General features: G+C 32.5%; 1 protein-coding gene and 1 long non-coding RNA gene across 5 annotated transcripts in view; one reads left to right on the forward strand and one right to left on the reverse strand.

Annotated features, from left to right (window-relative positions):
* LOC103787066 (uncharacterized) overlaps positions 1 to 15,456 on the forward strand; it is a 152,350-nt gene that overhangs the window by 96,873 nt on the left and 40,021 nt on the right. For both annotated transcript variants that reach the window (XR_004670198.3, XR_008624533.2), the window contains one exon: positions 2,151 to 2,229. This is a non-coding gene — a long non-coding RNA (uncharacterized LOC103787066). The remainder of the gene's footprint in view (positions 1 to 2,150; positions 2,230 to 15,456) is intronic.
* Positions 1 to 15,456, reverse strand: part of SCN9A (sodium voltage-gated channel alpha subunit 9) — a 177,528-nt gene that overhangs the window by 50,915 nt on the left and 111,157 nt on the right. For all 3 annotated transcript variants that reach the window (XM_055108703.2, XM_055108702.2, XM_055108701.2), the window contains one exon: positions 2,082 to 2,202. In XM_055108703.2, coding sequence (XP_054964678.1) covers positions 2,082 to 2,202 — 121 coding nt within the window. The remainder of the gene's footprint in view (positions 1 to 2,081; positions 2,203 to 15,456) is intronic.

Genomic DNA, 15,456 nt, shown 5'->3' on the forward strand with positions numbered 1-15,456 from the left:
TTATAGGATTAAAAAAAACTTTGTATTATATCTTATTATAACAGCACCTACAGTCTGAAATAGCATAGTATTAATACTTTCTGTAAGAGTTTAAGTTTTTTGAAGTCATTTTTTGGTTTGAAACTTTAAGTTGATTGATAAGCCCAACTTCTTTCTAGTTATCCTAGAATTTTAAGTCATGATCATTCATAAAATGAATAGGGAAAATCTTGGTAGCATCAGTACAAATTTAAGTCTATATACTGCTAATAAATTTCTTGAGGAGCAGGACATACATGTTGATGAAATTCTTAAATCCCTGTAACATGGACACTTTTAAAGGAAACTCTGCATTTGCTTATAGCACTAATTTCAGCAAGCACAAAATTTATATTGACTGGATGTCGTACACCTTTGCTCCTTACATAAAATGATATTTGGTGTGTATTTAAAGAAAATCCATGCACTCTTTGTAGTTTGCTGATGTCTTTATTTTCCAATCATTTTGCTTAATGCATGAATGTTATAAGAGACCAGTTGAGAAAATCTTGGACACTGAAAGCAAGTCAAAGATTTTTCAAAAAATACTAATGCTGAGGGTAAGCCCATGACTAGATAAGTCATTAGCATCTGTGTTATCATAGCTTCTGTATAAGATTGTTAACAGAATCCTTGAAGAACAAGAAAAGTAGAAGAAGGAAGATAGGCACTGTGCTAGTAAGTTTATAATCATTATCTTATTTGATCCACTTAGCATCGCTGTGATGTGGATGCTGATATCCCCATTTTACAGATGAGATATCTGAAGAACAAGATTTTAAATTGTGCACAAGTTCTCACAGGCAGATAATAAGTCGGCAAATTAGAACATATGTTTATCAGGCTCCAAAGTTTGAACTTTGTATTACTGTATTACATTGCAGCCCTACTCTGGGCTTCTATTTTTACCTAGATGATACAATACTTGTTCAGACAATACTGCATTATCCCTGGCAAATTCCAGAAGTAGTAAGAAATTCAGCATATCAGAAAGCATACAGGAGTAGAAGGAGGTACTGTTACAAAACAAGAGACTAAGGCCAAATGTAAAGAACTTTACATGTCAAGTTAAGGACTTCAGACTTTACCCTAGAGGCCAAGGATTCTCACATTTTAGTGTGCATGCAAATCCTCTTAAGGGCTTGGGCCCTATCTCCAGAGTTCCTGATGAACTTGTGACTAGCAAGGAAAACTTTAAGGGTCTCTCAAAGTCTTTAGCTTGAGGGTAAGGTAGATCATGAAGTTACTGATAAAGACTGGAGGAAGCTGTAAACCATACTAAAGTTTTGTTTTTGTTTTTGCTTTTCAAAAAAAAAAACTTATTAAACTTGGAATGTTTTACAAACAACAGATGGTGATGACAAATGGGGAATTGTAAGCAGGTCTGGGACTCAAGAGTGAGGTCAGAGGTAAAGACATTGATGTTAAGAGTCAATAGCACAGAAATGGCTTTTCAAGCCACAGGCATGCATGAAACACCTCAGAGCTCCAGAATAAGAAAAGATAACTGAAGATTGAACATGTGGGGAGAAATCATTATTTACAGGATATGCAGAAAAAATACTCATTAAAGAAATAGAGAGAGGAACTCAGAACTCTAAGACAAATAAAAGACCAAAGGTAGACTATGGCCTCTGAAACTAAGGAAAGGAAGAATTTTGAGAGAGACTGTAGTCAACAGTATCAAACAGTTTTCTGAGAGTTAGTGAGTAGATTCCATTTTTGATTAAAAGGACCAAAGTACAAACTCTTTCATTAACTTGTATTCTGGTGGTTCCATTGATCTGGGAATACGAATTAAGGCTCTAAGATAAGAAGTAGTAGCATGCCTACAGTCTAACATACAGTGATAGGAAATTACTGTTAGTCAAGTGCCATAGATGTGGCAACTCAAGCTTAGAGAGCTCTAGTGACTTGCCCTTAATCATCATACAGCTATAGCTGAATCAGCATGGAATGGAGTCTTCTGACTTACCGACAACCTCTGGTAAGTATTAGGCGTTAAAACAAACCCCAAAACACTAATTAAGGAATGCTAACCAAGGTCTCAATTTTTGTCTTACCATCTGTGAAACAGGCCTCTGGCTCATCGGAATTCATAGGTTCAGCCTCTGCTTCTTCTCCTTCTCCAGGCAAAGGGTTATCAACTGTGCTGCACTCTGAGGAGCTTGACTGGTTTAATCTCTAGAAAGGAATTCACCACCCCACCAGGTAGTTCATTTAGAGTTCATTCAAATCTGATATTTAAGCCTTATTTAATAATCAGACTCATGCAAAGTATTATGAAAAAATATTAATAGTATGATGGCCATAAAAAATGTATAAACACATATTGAGGTCAAGTAACCTTAAATGTATCTATACTTGATCTTTCTATCTACACCATCCTGTAAAATAATAAATTTTATTATGTTTATTAGACTAACAAGTACGTGGCCAAAATTAGATAAGGTAATATATTGATGTTAACTATCACTTTTGGAAAGTATTGGCCACATCTTATTTTTTAAATTTTTAATATAAATTTATGGACAATGACAATCATTATTTGAGGACAACCTATACCCTATTTGCAATATAATACAAGTGTCAAATTACTAATGCCTGATCATTGAAAGCTCAGATCAAATAGTTGGCAAAAAACTTATTGATAGTTAAAAATTTTTAAAAAGATGAGTGCAAGATAAAGTCCAAATGTATTTTTTATTATCTCTTGGATTTAAATATGTATAGCAGGATGATATAGATAGAAGTTCTTTGATCAAGACCACAAAATCAAATATGGTTTTGAAATCAAAATGCCAATGACCATACCAACACCACCCATTTTTTATATAACATTTTAGTATATAGTAGAAAAGATCAAACAGTATTATTTATAACATCAAGAAAGTGGCTACTAAAGTAAGCACCACATGCAAACTCTGAACCAAAGATAGAAGAAAATTAAACATGGCAGACTTACACATGGAGTAATGAATTCATTGTCATTATGATCATATAAGTGATCATAACGCAAATAGGTTTTTCCCACCCAGAGCTTTATGAGTAACCATGATGTTTACACATACACACACACACACGAAGAAATCTTTACAAAAAGTACATACAGCAACTGTAGCAAAACTCTGTCAAATTTCCCAAATATTGTTTTATAAAGGAGTAAAGCAGCATATCAATGGAAGAGTTAATTTTTCATTCTCATTTGCTAAATGACATGTGAATATTGAAAGCTACTAGTTACTACAACACAATTCTCTTATTAAGTTACAACTTTATCTTTTTTAGAGTAGTTCAAGCAAGTGCAAGTGCTAAAAATAATAAAATACTTATTTCAGATAAATTGATTCTCAATCTATGAATTTGTATTAATATGATAGCCCAATCTAAAGGTTTGATTTTTAGAGATTGACTTGGAAGCTAGAAGTATTCTTGATGGGTACCACATTAAATTCTCAATGCTATTATTATCACCTAGTATACAACATCATAAAAATGGCATTGATAAAGTATTGTACATAAGGAATGATGTAAGCAGACAATGTCTTTCTTATAACTGGAGTAAATAATTATGAATAACCTATTAAGAGAACTCCTCCAATCTATGTTGGCCTAGAGGCATTATTCCCACCAGGTCCAGAAGTTTGATAATAGTATCAGTTATGAAAGTATCAGTACAAAATTTCACACAAAAACATGTTATTTAAACTGATTGAATTCATCTAAATTAGTTTAATTTAAAATAAGAAAATAGAAATTAATTATAACTGAATATTCTATAAAACTATAGAATAGGCTTTAAAATATAAACTATAGAATGAGTTTTAAAATATATAAGTTTTAAAGTACAGATTAATCCAGGAAACGATGTTGGATAAACTTATAATTACTACTATGTATTTTGTGCCAATTGCCACAAAATCCAAAGTACCATATTTAGAAGACTACAGTTTTAATGGCTTCAATTCCTGACCTCTTGGCTGCACGTGAACTATCACCAGAGAAGTGAAAGACAAGGCCCTATTATTCTGTGAAGTTAAGACCAGGCCCTTCATTTCTGAAAAAAGAATTATTGGCCTGGGTTTTGAGGTAAAGCAGTGAGAGGAATTGCTGATAGAAAGAATACAAAGCACCCCCCTGCTATTAGACACAATATTAACAATAGGAAATAGTTATAATGGTTTTTCTCTGAGCTGGTAACAACTTTTAAATAAAATTATTCTTATTTGCGGAATTCTGACTTTAGCTAAATTCATGAAAGCATCTTCAAACATCAATAATTGGTTTTCTCACTGTTTAAGAGAGCATTAACAAAGATTTATGCCAAATTAGATTATGAGCAAGTAAAAATTCACGTGATTTTATATAGTGTATCTTGTTGTTGAAACTTTTTTTCATATGCAGGTTTTATGTTTTTTTAATGGTCAATTGAATTCAGCTTGGCACAGAATTTTACATCATAAATTAAAGTTATTCAATATTATTGTTCAATGGGACAGAAATTATCAAAATATTTAACATGAACTATTATTAATTAATTTGTATTTACAGACAAATTATTATGGCTAATAGATTCTTAGACATTCAATGTTTTCTTGGGAATGCATTAAGTATTCAAACAGTAACTATTTCCATACTGTATATAAAATTAAATGCTTATAAGCATGCTTTAGCAATATAGACAGTTCTAGTCAATTCAGCCTTTGAAATCTATACTTGCTACAGTATAAGCTTCTTTAGCAGATTTCTAAGAGAATACCTTTATATAGAAAGGCTGATATATATAATAAAGTTTTTTTTTCCTGCGGTGAAATATATTGAATTCTCACAGTAGGCATCACCATATTTAAGTACTTTGAATATATGTTTTTTACTATACAAGGAAGATCATATCAATTATTAGTATTATTTTATATGATTAATTTCTATATTATCTTCATTTCTTTAAACTCAATCATCTGTTGTTTAGTTTTCCATGTAATTTTGGAAATGAAAGAATGACTATATTAGAGAAGTGAAATAAATGCTTTAGTATGAAAGAAATTTCTTTTGCTATTATAAATAGGACCTTCTGTAATTTTCACATGGATTTGATTTCTAATAAAAGGGAAGTATCAATTTTTTTTTATCATTGGCAGTCTAGCTATAAATAAAGTAAATATAAATATAAGCATAGGATCAAGAAGGTGGACTCACTAGTATTAGGAATCAGAAGTGTACCATAATTAGCATTCCTGCCTTTTTATTGAATAATATGATATTGACTGTAAGTGCCTTCTAAAAGTGTTTTAAAAATATGAAAGTGATATAGTTGACTCAAACATTTTAAATGTATAATAGTATTTACAGTGCAAAATAAAATTTCCCTCCACTATCTCCTTGATTCAACCCCCTTGGGGTAATCGAGAGAGAGAAAAAGAGAGAGAGGAGAGAGAGAGAGAGAGACATATCTTTCCATATTTTTCAGTGTGCATCCATACAACACTATAGCTGTGAAACAATCCTTATCTTGATTGTAAACTTATGTAGCTATTTAAGATGCTCCTTTTCAATTACTGAAAATATGTCCAAATTAAAAGCTTTATTATTCTTCATGGTTTTCCCTTTGATTGCCTTGAAGCTGTGTTTTCTACCATACTGCTTGAGTAGAAATTGTGTTAAATATATGTATCATATTAGAACATGTCCTAAGTTGTTCACTTACAAATTTATCACTGGCATTTCCTAAGATAAACATTAACGATGTAAGCCTATTTCATGCTATCATGGATGGTGGTTAATGCTAGTTAGTTTTTTATTTTTCCAAGAGGTGTGAGGTAGGAGTGTCTAATGACTTGATAATCTAACGCTCAAAAGAAGAAACTATCAAACACAGCAGCACTGTACAAAACACAGAACTCAACAAAAACCTTACTCAAAGAGAATGATTGATGCTGAAAAGAACTGAAAAATGTTACATTTCAAGTACATACTATAAACTGTTTGCTTCACACAACAAAAAAAAGATGTTCTTTAAGGAGCAGAGCCTAGAATGGTTATTTCACCTGAGCCTTAAAATACTCACAAAAGACAGTAAGAAAGTTGAGAGAAGCAAATCAAAAGGAGGAGATGGGTATAAAAGAGAAGAAAAATTATGGCAGACAGTGGTAAACTAAGCTCCATTATCTGTTAATAAGCAAGAAAGACATTTTAAAATTAGTTTCAAGTTACTATTATCCATCTTTTAATTTAACTGTAGTTTTACAGTCAATATCTATAATTGTGTTCTTGAATCATTAAGGAGTAAAATAGTAAATTTCAATTAAAGGATCAAAGGATCCTTTGAGAAGAAATCCACACATAGTTACTATGTGGCATAAGAGTCCAATATTTTCCAAGTTTCCCATTATGTTACAGGACAACTAGATGTTTAAATACTCTCTTCTGGTGTAGAACCAAAATAACCTTTCTTCTCTCTTGCAATCATTCAGGGCCTTTATTTTTTTCCTTCTGGAGAAATGTGAACATTATCCTCTTATAGAGTTTTTAAAATTGGAGGTCATTAATATTATTGATATTACTATTTGTGCTTTTCATCTTGAGTGTAATCACATTTCTTAACATGATTTAGATTTCTGGGCCCCTTGAGGTCTCTACAATCTTTTTTTTTTGATATGAAATTTCTCAAGATTCTTTTTAAAAGGTAATGCCTCAAGTTAAAAAATCACTGAAGCTCAGGAATTTCAGGAAAAAAATGGAAATAATTTTAAAATACTCCAGATATTATTGATCAGTGGAAAACTCAACTGTATTTTCTTCTGTTGTCTAAGTTTTAATGTTACTTCCACTAATTTAGCAGAAAATTGTCAGTTTATTAACTAGTTGCAATAAATTCTGGGCTCACATTCTAATTATGGGCAACTAAAACTTTAGCTCTTTTTTAAAAAAAAGGGCAAGAAAACCAATTTTTTTCCTTTCCTATTTTTCTTTGTCTATTGCTAGCAGAGAAATATTGTGTAGGCTCTGGGAGGAATAGCTACTTATTCAGCGTGAAACACACAGTTCCATCACAAGGTCAACATGATGTATAGTAGTCTGTTGGTGAAATAATGAGGTCAAATCTCAGCCACCACCAGAGAAATTCAGAATAAAACCAGTGATTTCACGGAGACCTCTTCTTTTTCTCAGAATCTTCTACCTAGGGCACTTTCTATCCAATAACATGAAAACTTACGTGACTAAATGATAAGATATGAATATAAAGAAATCATATAAAAGCAACAACAGTTGGCCATATAAGAAGGCTAGACTGGCTACAGATTTCTCAGCCAGGTCCTATAGTATCATCTTGAAGCATCTTTCTAATGAAAAGAACAGAAGCAAAGAGCTAGGAGTGTAAAGTGGCCATTGATATTCAAGGGCTCTCTCTGTGCTCTGTCACAGAAATGCTACACTGTTTGCAGAGAAAGCAGCTAGAATACAGTGGGTCAAGTCAGAGTGTCTTAAAGTCTTTAGAAGCAAACATTTAAACAATTTTGCTATTTATGCCAGCTTAAAAAAATGCAACGAGTAGGTAAAGAAGGATTGGAACCTTAGCAAACATAAAGGCAAAGTGTAGATATGCAGACTCAAGCTTCGTAAATATTATCTATAATTTTGAAACAAACAAGAATGACAAACACAAAGTAAGCTACCTAGATATCTGAATCATTTCTGTTAACTACTAATACTACCCACAATGAAGGAGGGCAAGGAAAAGTGAATTTTAATGAATGGAATAATTACTAGCTTTTTAAACGTGGATTTCTAATATTGAAAATATAATGTAAATAGAAATTTTACATGGATAAAATAACTATATCCTTTATGTAGGCAGCTTTTGCTAAAGTGCCATATTTCAAGTCATTCTTAACTGAATATTCAGTTTTTTTCTTAAGAGGATGACCATTCATTAACATGTACCTCATCTTTTCTAATAGCTTGGTAAAAAAGTAATAAGAATTTATGAATTAAAAACATATGTATGCATATGTTTATATGTCTATGCATGTATATATATTTCTAGAAATAGCTTTCTCAAAAATTATATGTTTTATCTATACCTATATAGATAATATTGGGTGTATATGCATCCTTACTTAGGCTCTAGTTGAAGAAAATTCACCATATTCTGGAATAAAATAGTTTCCTATGAGAATATTTCCTCTAAATCCCCACCAAATTTGAAATAGAAAAATATATCTTTTACTTAGGCCACCTTTAAAATTATCTTCGAATAAACTGGAACACTAAAATAACTAATTTTTCATTTGAAACTCTTAGCAATATTATCCCTAAGGTGTGTCAATTTCAGGATAAAGTTTTGCTTTCATCATTGCACAATAGATAACAATAATACAAACATCTCAACAATGACAGATAAATTCAAAATATGAACTAGATTATAAAAAGGAGTCAAGATTCTTATTGGCAGAGATTCCTGCCCCCATCCTAGAACTATTAAAGTTCAGTCATTCAGCGAAGTATGCTAAAATTAAAATATATCTTAGTATGTATTTTTAATACATTTTAGAAATATTCAGTAAGGCAATACATATTAATCTGTATCTAATTTCAGTAAAAGTGTTCTATGTGTTATTGATAGATAGGATTTATAATATGCTCTATCTAAACCTCTTAGTTTCTAGAGACTGATCTGATTATGTATATAATCAGAAACTTATTCTTATCAATGAGTAATATTACTTCTGGAATAAAATTAAACATTTTGAACACTTATCACTTATTCATTCATAGGCAAGGCCTATCAACTTTTAACCGATGCATTTTACATAGGAGCAAATAAAATCAAATGTTAATTACTGAGTTGATTTAAAAAAATAAAGTCCCATAACTAACAGTGCATAAAACCATTTCAAAATGTATTCAAAGTTGATACTAGAAGCAGAGTACTTTGGCTTTGACCCCAACTTTCTAGATGTGTACTAAGAAAGCATGAGTCTCAATTTGCTTATCCATAAATACATAACTAGAATTATTAAATACACAGCTAGAATTACAATGATCTTTTCCTGCTCTGAGATTTTATATTTATGCCAGAAACACTTCTTCCACAATTTTTTAGAGTTTTGATCTACTTAATTTAAATGTGACAATTTAATGTGATATACATCTCTCTATATTTTTATGTAGATTAAATCAGGAAGGGAAGTTGATAGAGGTTTTCAAATTAAATGTTGCTTCAATGGCTACCGTTACATTCTGTATTTTACTTTTATAATCAATTCAATAAAAATCTACAGATCATGCACTTGAAATCACTTAAGCACATGAAGGTTACATCAAAGAAGTCATCAAGAGAATCACAAAAAAATAATCAAATTGCCCTGGTGACATGCTGTGATGTCACTTTATCTATTGAACAACTGTATATGTTTCTACTTTCTTGCAGTGGGTCAGGCAGAAAGGTTTTGTAGCTGAACAGCATGCAAGACATTGAAAAAATATCGTATGTATGATTTTTTTAGGTAACCTGTGTAAAAGTGGTGACATATGTCTCTGCCTGGTTAAAAGCACAGAGCTGCATCCTTGATTGATCCAGTTTGATATTACCCCTGTGAGAAGAAGGTTAGGTACTGAATTTTAGAAATGCAGCATGATGAAAGAGTTTAGTCAACTGTGTTTTAAAATGTTTAAAGTCATATACCTGTAAGTAGAAATTAGTTACATATTTGAAAGTACATGCTATATACTCAACGTTAAGCAATATATTTGAATCACAGTACTAAGATTAAATGTCATTCAACAGAGACTTAAAAACAATCAATTAAACAGTTACATAATTCTACTCTACTATTTAAAAAATTGAATTTAAATACTATAATGTGCTAATGCAATGTTTTGCATTCTATTTTTCCTTAAATGCAAGCAACATTTAAATATAAGTGATTCTCAGTATAGGGGGTGAGGTGGGAGTAAGAGTATGCAGCTTTAAAAAGCATATTCTAAAATTAGCATTTCTTGATTGACTTATTTTTATTTAATTAATTTTGACATTTTAAACAGCATTGCAAAAAAGTGAAGTTTCCAAATTTATCAAAATATAAAGAATAAGACACATTGATTTGAATATGTCAGACAAATATTTCATTGTTTTTAGGCATGTAAACAAATCCAATGAACATGGAAAGATTTTTCAAATTCTTTGGAAACAACCTGAAAAAAAGAAATGGTCTAAGTGCAATTCTACAGAAGAGTGCTTTTAAAAAAATCTATGCATAAATAATAGAATCAAATGCCAATTTTACCCAACAGCATAACTGTAACTAATCCCTAAATCTTTCAAAGTCAAATGCATTTTTAAAAGATTATTATATTTTCTAAAGTGTAGTAATAAGCAGAGCGTAAATCTAAAACTTTGATTAAAAATCTAAAGAGAGAAAGTCTTGATAACAATGTAATTAAAACCACCACATAGTAAAAGGACATTAAATATTTAATTTGGGAACTGCAAATATTGAAACAACTTTTTATCAGGTCAACAAAATGACTACAGTTCATAATAATAAGCATATTTAAGTCTCTCCAAAGATAATGACTTTGTAAACTGAACACTGAATAGATGAATGGGTGGATAGATGAATGAATGAGTGAATCAGGTGAACAATATGAATGCTTGTTCCTCTGCCTGAGATTTCCTTCTGTACCACATCTGCCCAGTGAAATTCTCTCCATACTGTAAGGTCTGGTCTAAGTGCCACCTCCTTTCATGTGAAGTCAGCCAGATATAGCCCCTTACTCAATGCATCCTCAATGGACTAGTTTAGTGTCCTGTTACGGATTGTGCTTTGCTTTGTTCTGTGTTATAATTTTTTGTATATTTACCTAAGGTGCAAGCTATTAGAGTGTATACTTTTTGTTGTCAATGATCAATCACCCTTTACCTTTGAAGTACATGAAGTTTTTAGTGTGGTTTTTGGGGGACTCAATATTTATAGGGGGCCAAAAATATTTCATGAGCGTAATTTAGGAGAGAAAAACTCTATGCTTATTATAATTCTGGGCAGAGAGTCATAGAAAATTTTAATGTGTTCTCTACTATGCACAAATAAAAGAAATGAATAAAATATCTGTGTTCAGTAACATAATATTTATGTAATTAAGAAATAAGATTATACAGGTAGAATAAAGTTTATATTTTACTTATGCCTTTGTATTATGTTGAGCCACATGAGATTTCTAGTTTTTGTGACTAAAAATGGTTGGATATTTAGTTTTTTATTATTTAACTTAAAATATTCTTATTTTCATATATATTTTCTAATTCAATAAATAAAAATTAACTTTTGTTTTTTGGTAATTTTATACAATATGTTTCAAAGTATAACATTACAATTGATGCATATTATTCCAAATTATGCCTAGTAACTGCGTCTCTTAAAATAGAAAATTACCATCCTTCAATTCTTTTGACATTTTCATAAAGGAATAATAATAATTAGTAGCAGTAGTAATATTGGAGAAGCATGTCTGACCTTGTTAATACCTTCCAAGGTATCTTACCAAGAGAATCCAGATTTTATTCAGGGTAGCAATATGCCCAGATAAATGTCCTGCCTCAGCCAGGCTACCTTGTTGTTAGGGGTGGCCATGTCACACTGTTCTTGCCAATAAGACATAAGCCAAAGTTGGATAAGGATCTCTGGGAAAGTTTTGCCCTTCCTCAGGCAAGTGGGATAGTCATTACTTCTGCTTCTTTCTATTTCTTTCTCTTTCCTACGTGGGTATTGGAGATAAAGCTGTAGGTGGAACAGTCACCTCGAATCATAGGCATTAATATAGAAGAAAAAACACATGTGAAGACTGGCAGAAGGGAGAAGAGATGGAACCTAGGACATGGAGGCCACGTGGACTGCTGATCTGTGGATGTTTTAAAATATGAAAACAAAATGTTCTATCCAGTTATGCCAATGTAGTTAAGTCTCTGTTGCATGCAGTTAAACAGAGTCCTGACTCAGAAATAGCCAAAAATAACATAACACACACACACACAAATAGGGATTACCCATGTACCCTTAAGTAAAATAGGTTTATTCAAATAGTTAAGATCTGTACATGTGTACCTTGGTGTGGCAGTAAGTGTACTCCCTAGCCTCTAATATAGCCTTAATATGAAAGATAATATAATAAATCAATTCTACTTAATACATTGTCCTGAGAGAACACAAAGGTTCAAAGAGAGCAAAGTGATGTGTAGAAAAAATTATGCCAAATTGATTTAATACTTTTCTGTAATAACATAATAAGTCATGACAAAGGAAATGCTTTAAAGGCAATGATCTGGACTTTAGTGATATTTCTGAGTCACTTGCCAATTTCATCAACAAGCCAGGGAGAGCTGGATAAGTCTTAGTAGCACTAAGAACCTCATAGTTACCTCAGCAAGGTTTTCACCTAGAGAAGAATGAATGTATCAGGCAGAAGCTACAAGAACTTGAATTTGGTCTAGATGAGTTTGTCATATTTATCAATAATTTGCATGAAAAAATAGACACATTAATATATGCAAAAATAAATATACAGATACACATGAAATACTATAATGTATAAAATATGCATTTAATATTGAATAAATGGAAAGGAAAGGGTTATGTAGTCTTGAGAAAGAAATATATTCTAGAAGTAAAATCAGTTTTACTTTTCAATAAAGAAGGGAATAAGATAGTTTTGAAGAAACAAATTTAAACACTTAAAATATAAAAATCACACATTATTACCAAGGTAGACTATAACCTAATCAGTCAGCATTAAGGTGGATTAGAAGCTCAATATCAGAATCCCAATGAATCAGCAAATGTACAATACCATTACAACAGAAAATTTCACCCTGAATTACACCATTACAGAGGTATAGCAGAAAACAATTATACTACTACTCATTGTCTTGCCTTTCTATGGCATGTAGTATAATGATTAAAGCTTGGGGTTTAAATTTAAAAAGACCCCCAGATATGTCCATGACTAACCAAATCTTTTTTTAATCTTTTAGAATCTCAGTTATCTGCAAATATAGATGAATTATATTTACTTCCTAAGAAGGTCACAAAGAGGAAAATTATATAATGTGTGTAAAGGGACTACTGTATACATTTTACCCGTGTGTGTGTGTGCGTGCTTTCTTCTTTTGCATCCACCTCTCAAATGTGTTTGATCTGCTGTTCTCAGCTGCTGTCTATGGTTCTGTCATGCAGTAGATGCTCTAAGGCACTGTCCACATCCTGCTTTCCAGCGAGCTGCTCATTCCCCCAGCTGCCAAAAGTGTTGGATGCTGAAGGCTCACATCTGAATCCCTCTTTGGGCCTTATCGTGGCAGAAAGGAGGTGCTTCCCCCAGGGTTATACCCTTCTCCCCTGGAAAGGTGAAGGGAGAGCCTGCATCCAATGAATGGTGTGGAGAAGAAAGGCCTGACCTTCTTGCTTTGTTTTGGAGCTACTCCAGAGGGTCGTCACAGCATCAGACATGCCAATAGGATCAGCAGAAATCTCTGTTGCAATTTTAACATTTCAACTTCTCTTTCTGCCCAATAATTTTGCATGCCTCACTTTTTACCGATGTTACGTTTCGTTCCCGAAAACACTTCTCAGTAAATCTCAGATTTATCTCTCAGGATTGGTTTCCCAGGGAACTGACCCCTACACAATCCTGTGATTAATGAAAGTTAACATACAAAATCCCAACCTATCTACAACTCTGACTTTTCTTCTTTCCTTAAGATTTATCTTTCCATATACCTCCTGTTCAGGTTCACTGCCTGTACTGCAAGTAGTTCAAATTTATGATGCCACCAAATTAAACTCTGTATTTCTCCTACTCCTCAATTTTCTCCTCCATCAGTGTATTCTTAATTGCATCAATAACCATCCAGTCTTCTAAGTCAAAATTCTTTGTTGTGGGTTGAATTGTTATCCTCCAAAAGTTATGTTGAAGTCCTAACCCTGGCATGTTTGAATGTGATCTTACTTGGAAATATGGTCTTTGCAGACACAATGAAGATGAGGTCATTGTGTGGGTCCAAATCCAATATAACTGGGGTCCTTATAAGAAGAAAAGACAGAGACACACAGGGAGAAAACTATGTGAGTACCGGGCCAGAGATTGGGATGATGCAGCTGCAAGCTGCAAGGATTGCCAACAACCTCCAAAGTTAGAAAGCAGCAAGGCAGGATACTTACTAGAGCCTTTAGAGAAATCGTGGCCTTGCTCAGACCTTGATTTCAGACTTCTAGCCTCCAGAACTGGCAAAAGAATAAATTTCTGTTGTTGTAAGCCACTGAGTTTTGCTAATTTGTTACAACAGCCGTAAGAAACTAATACATCCTTGGATCAGCTCACAATCTTATATATCTAGACCCTGAGCCCTTATATTTTAACTTTCAAGTTAATCCAGATATTAAATTATTGCAGCTGTGTGAGAACATGATCTTTTTTCCCTCAGCAATTCTTAGCACAGTGCTTAGAGCATAGTAAGGTGTAATAAATATTTATTGACAAATGGGTGCATTTCATGCTTCCTTTAAGGCTTATAATGAGGAAGCACTTCACTGCCAGTGGTAAAAAAAGCCTGTGTAGTGTGTTGTTAATGTTTGGAGTGTGCTTGGAGGGCTTCATTGCACTTCAGGAGAAGGCTGACTCTGAGAAGAGCCATCAGTTCAGTGCCTGCATTCTTAGAAACAGTGAAAAGAGTATTATTCTCATGGGTACCTTTGAGATAACAGCGTGTCTTTCTTGATTCTGACACTGACTGTCTCTTCAGAGAAGTGCTATTGTTCTATTTCCATTTGTTTCCTCAGAACTGTTTAAGATATTTGACTAAACCGTTTGTTTTAACTCATCTCTTTGGTTATTTTCTGATAAGAGGTTTTACTGTAAAATATTTTGATTTGATTCTGGAGTGTATTTTTAACTGTCTATCAGGGTGAGGAAATCTGTCAACCTGAAAACTTATACTAGGAGAGCACTGAAAATTCTCCATAAACTCTATTGAGAAACCAGGATGCTAGGTCATAAAAGAGAGGGTTTTTGGGTAGGGAGAAGAGAGGGAGAGATATCAAAGGTCAGTGATGTTTTTTGCTCAAAATGCAGGTTCTTAAACAAGCAAAAGGGGAAATATACCCATAGCCCCTGAATAAAGAAAATAATATTTCAGAAACCTGAATCCAAGTAAGCTAGGGATTAAGTTGGCATCATTTATTTTAAAAATTATTTTTGACACATAATAATTGTACATATTTATGGGGTACATGTGATAGTTTGATACATGTATACATTATGTAATTATCAAATAGGGTAACTAGCAGATCCATAGCTTTGAACATTTATCATTTCTTTGTGAGGAGACCATTTAAAAACTTCTAGCTATTTTGAAATATACAACACATTATGGTTAACTCTAGTCATCCA

The sequence above is a fragment of the Pan paniscus genome, chromosome 13, assembly GCF_029289425.2.
Source record: "Pan paniscus chromosome 13, NHGRI_mPanPan1-v2.0_pri, whole genome shotgun sequence".
NCBI lineage: Eukaryota > Metazoa > Chordata > Mammalia > Primates > Hominidae > Pan > Pan paniscus.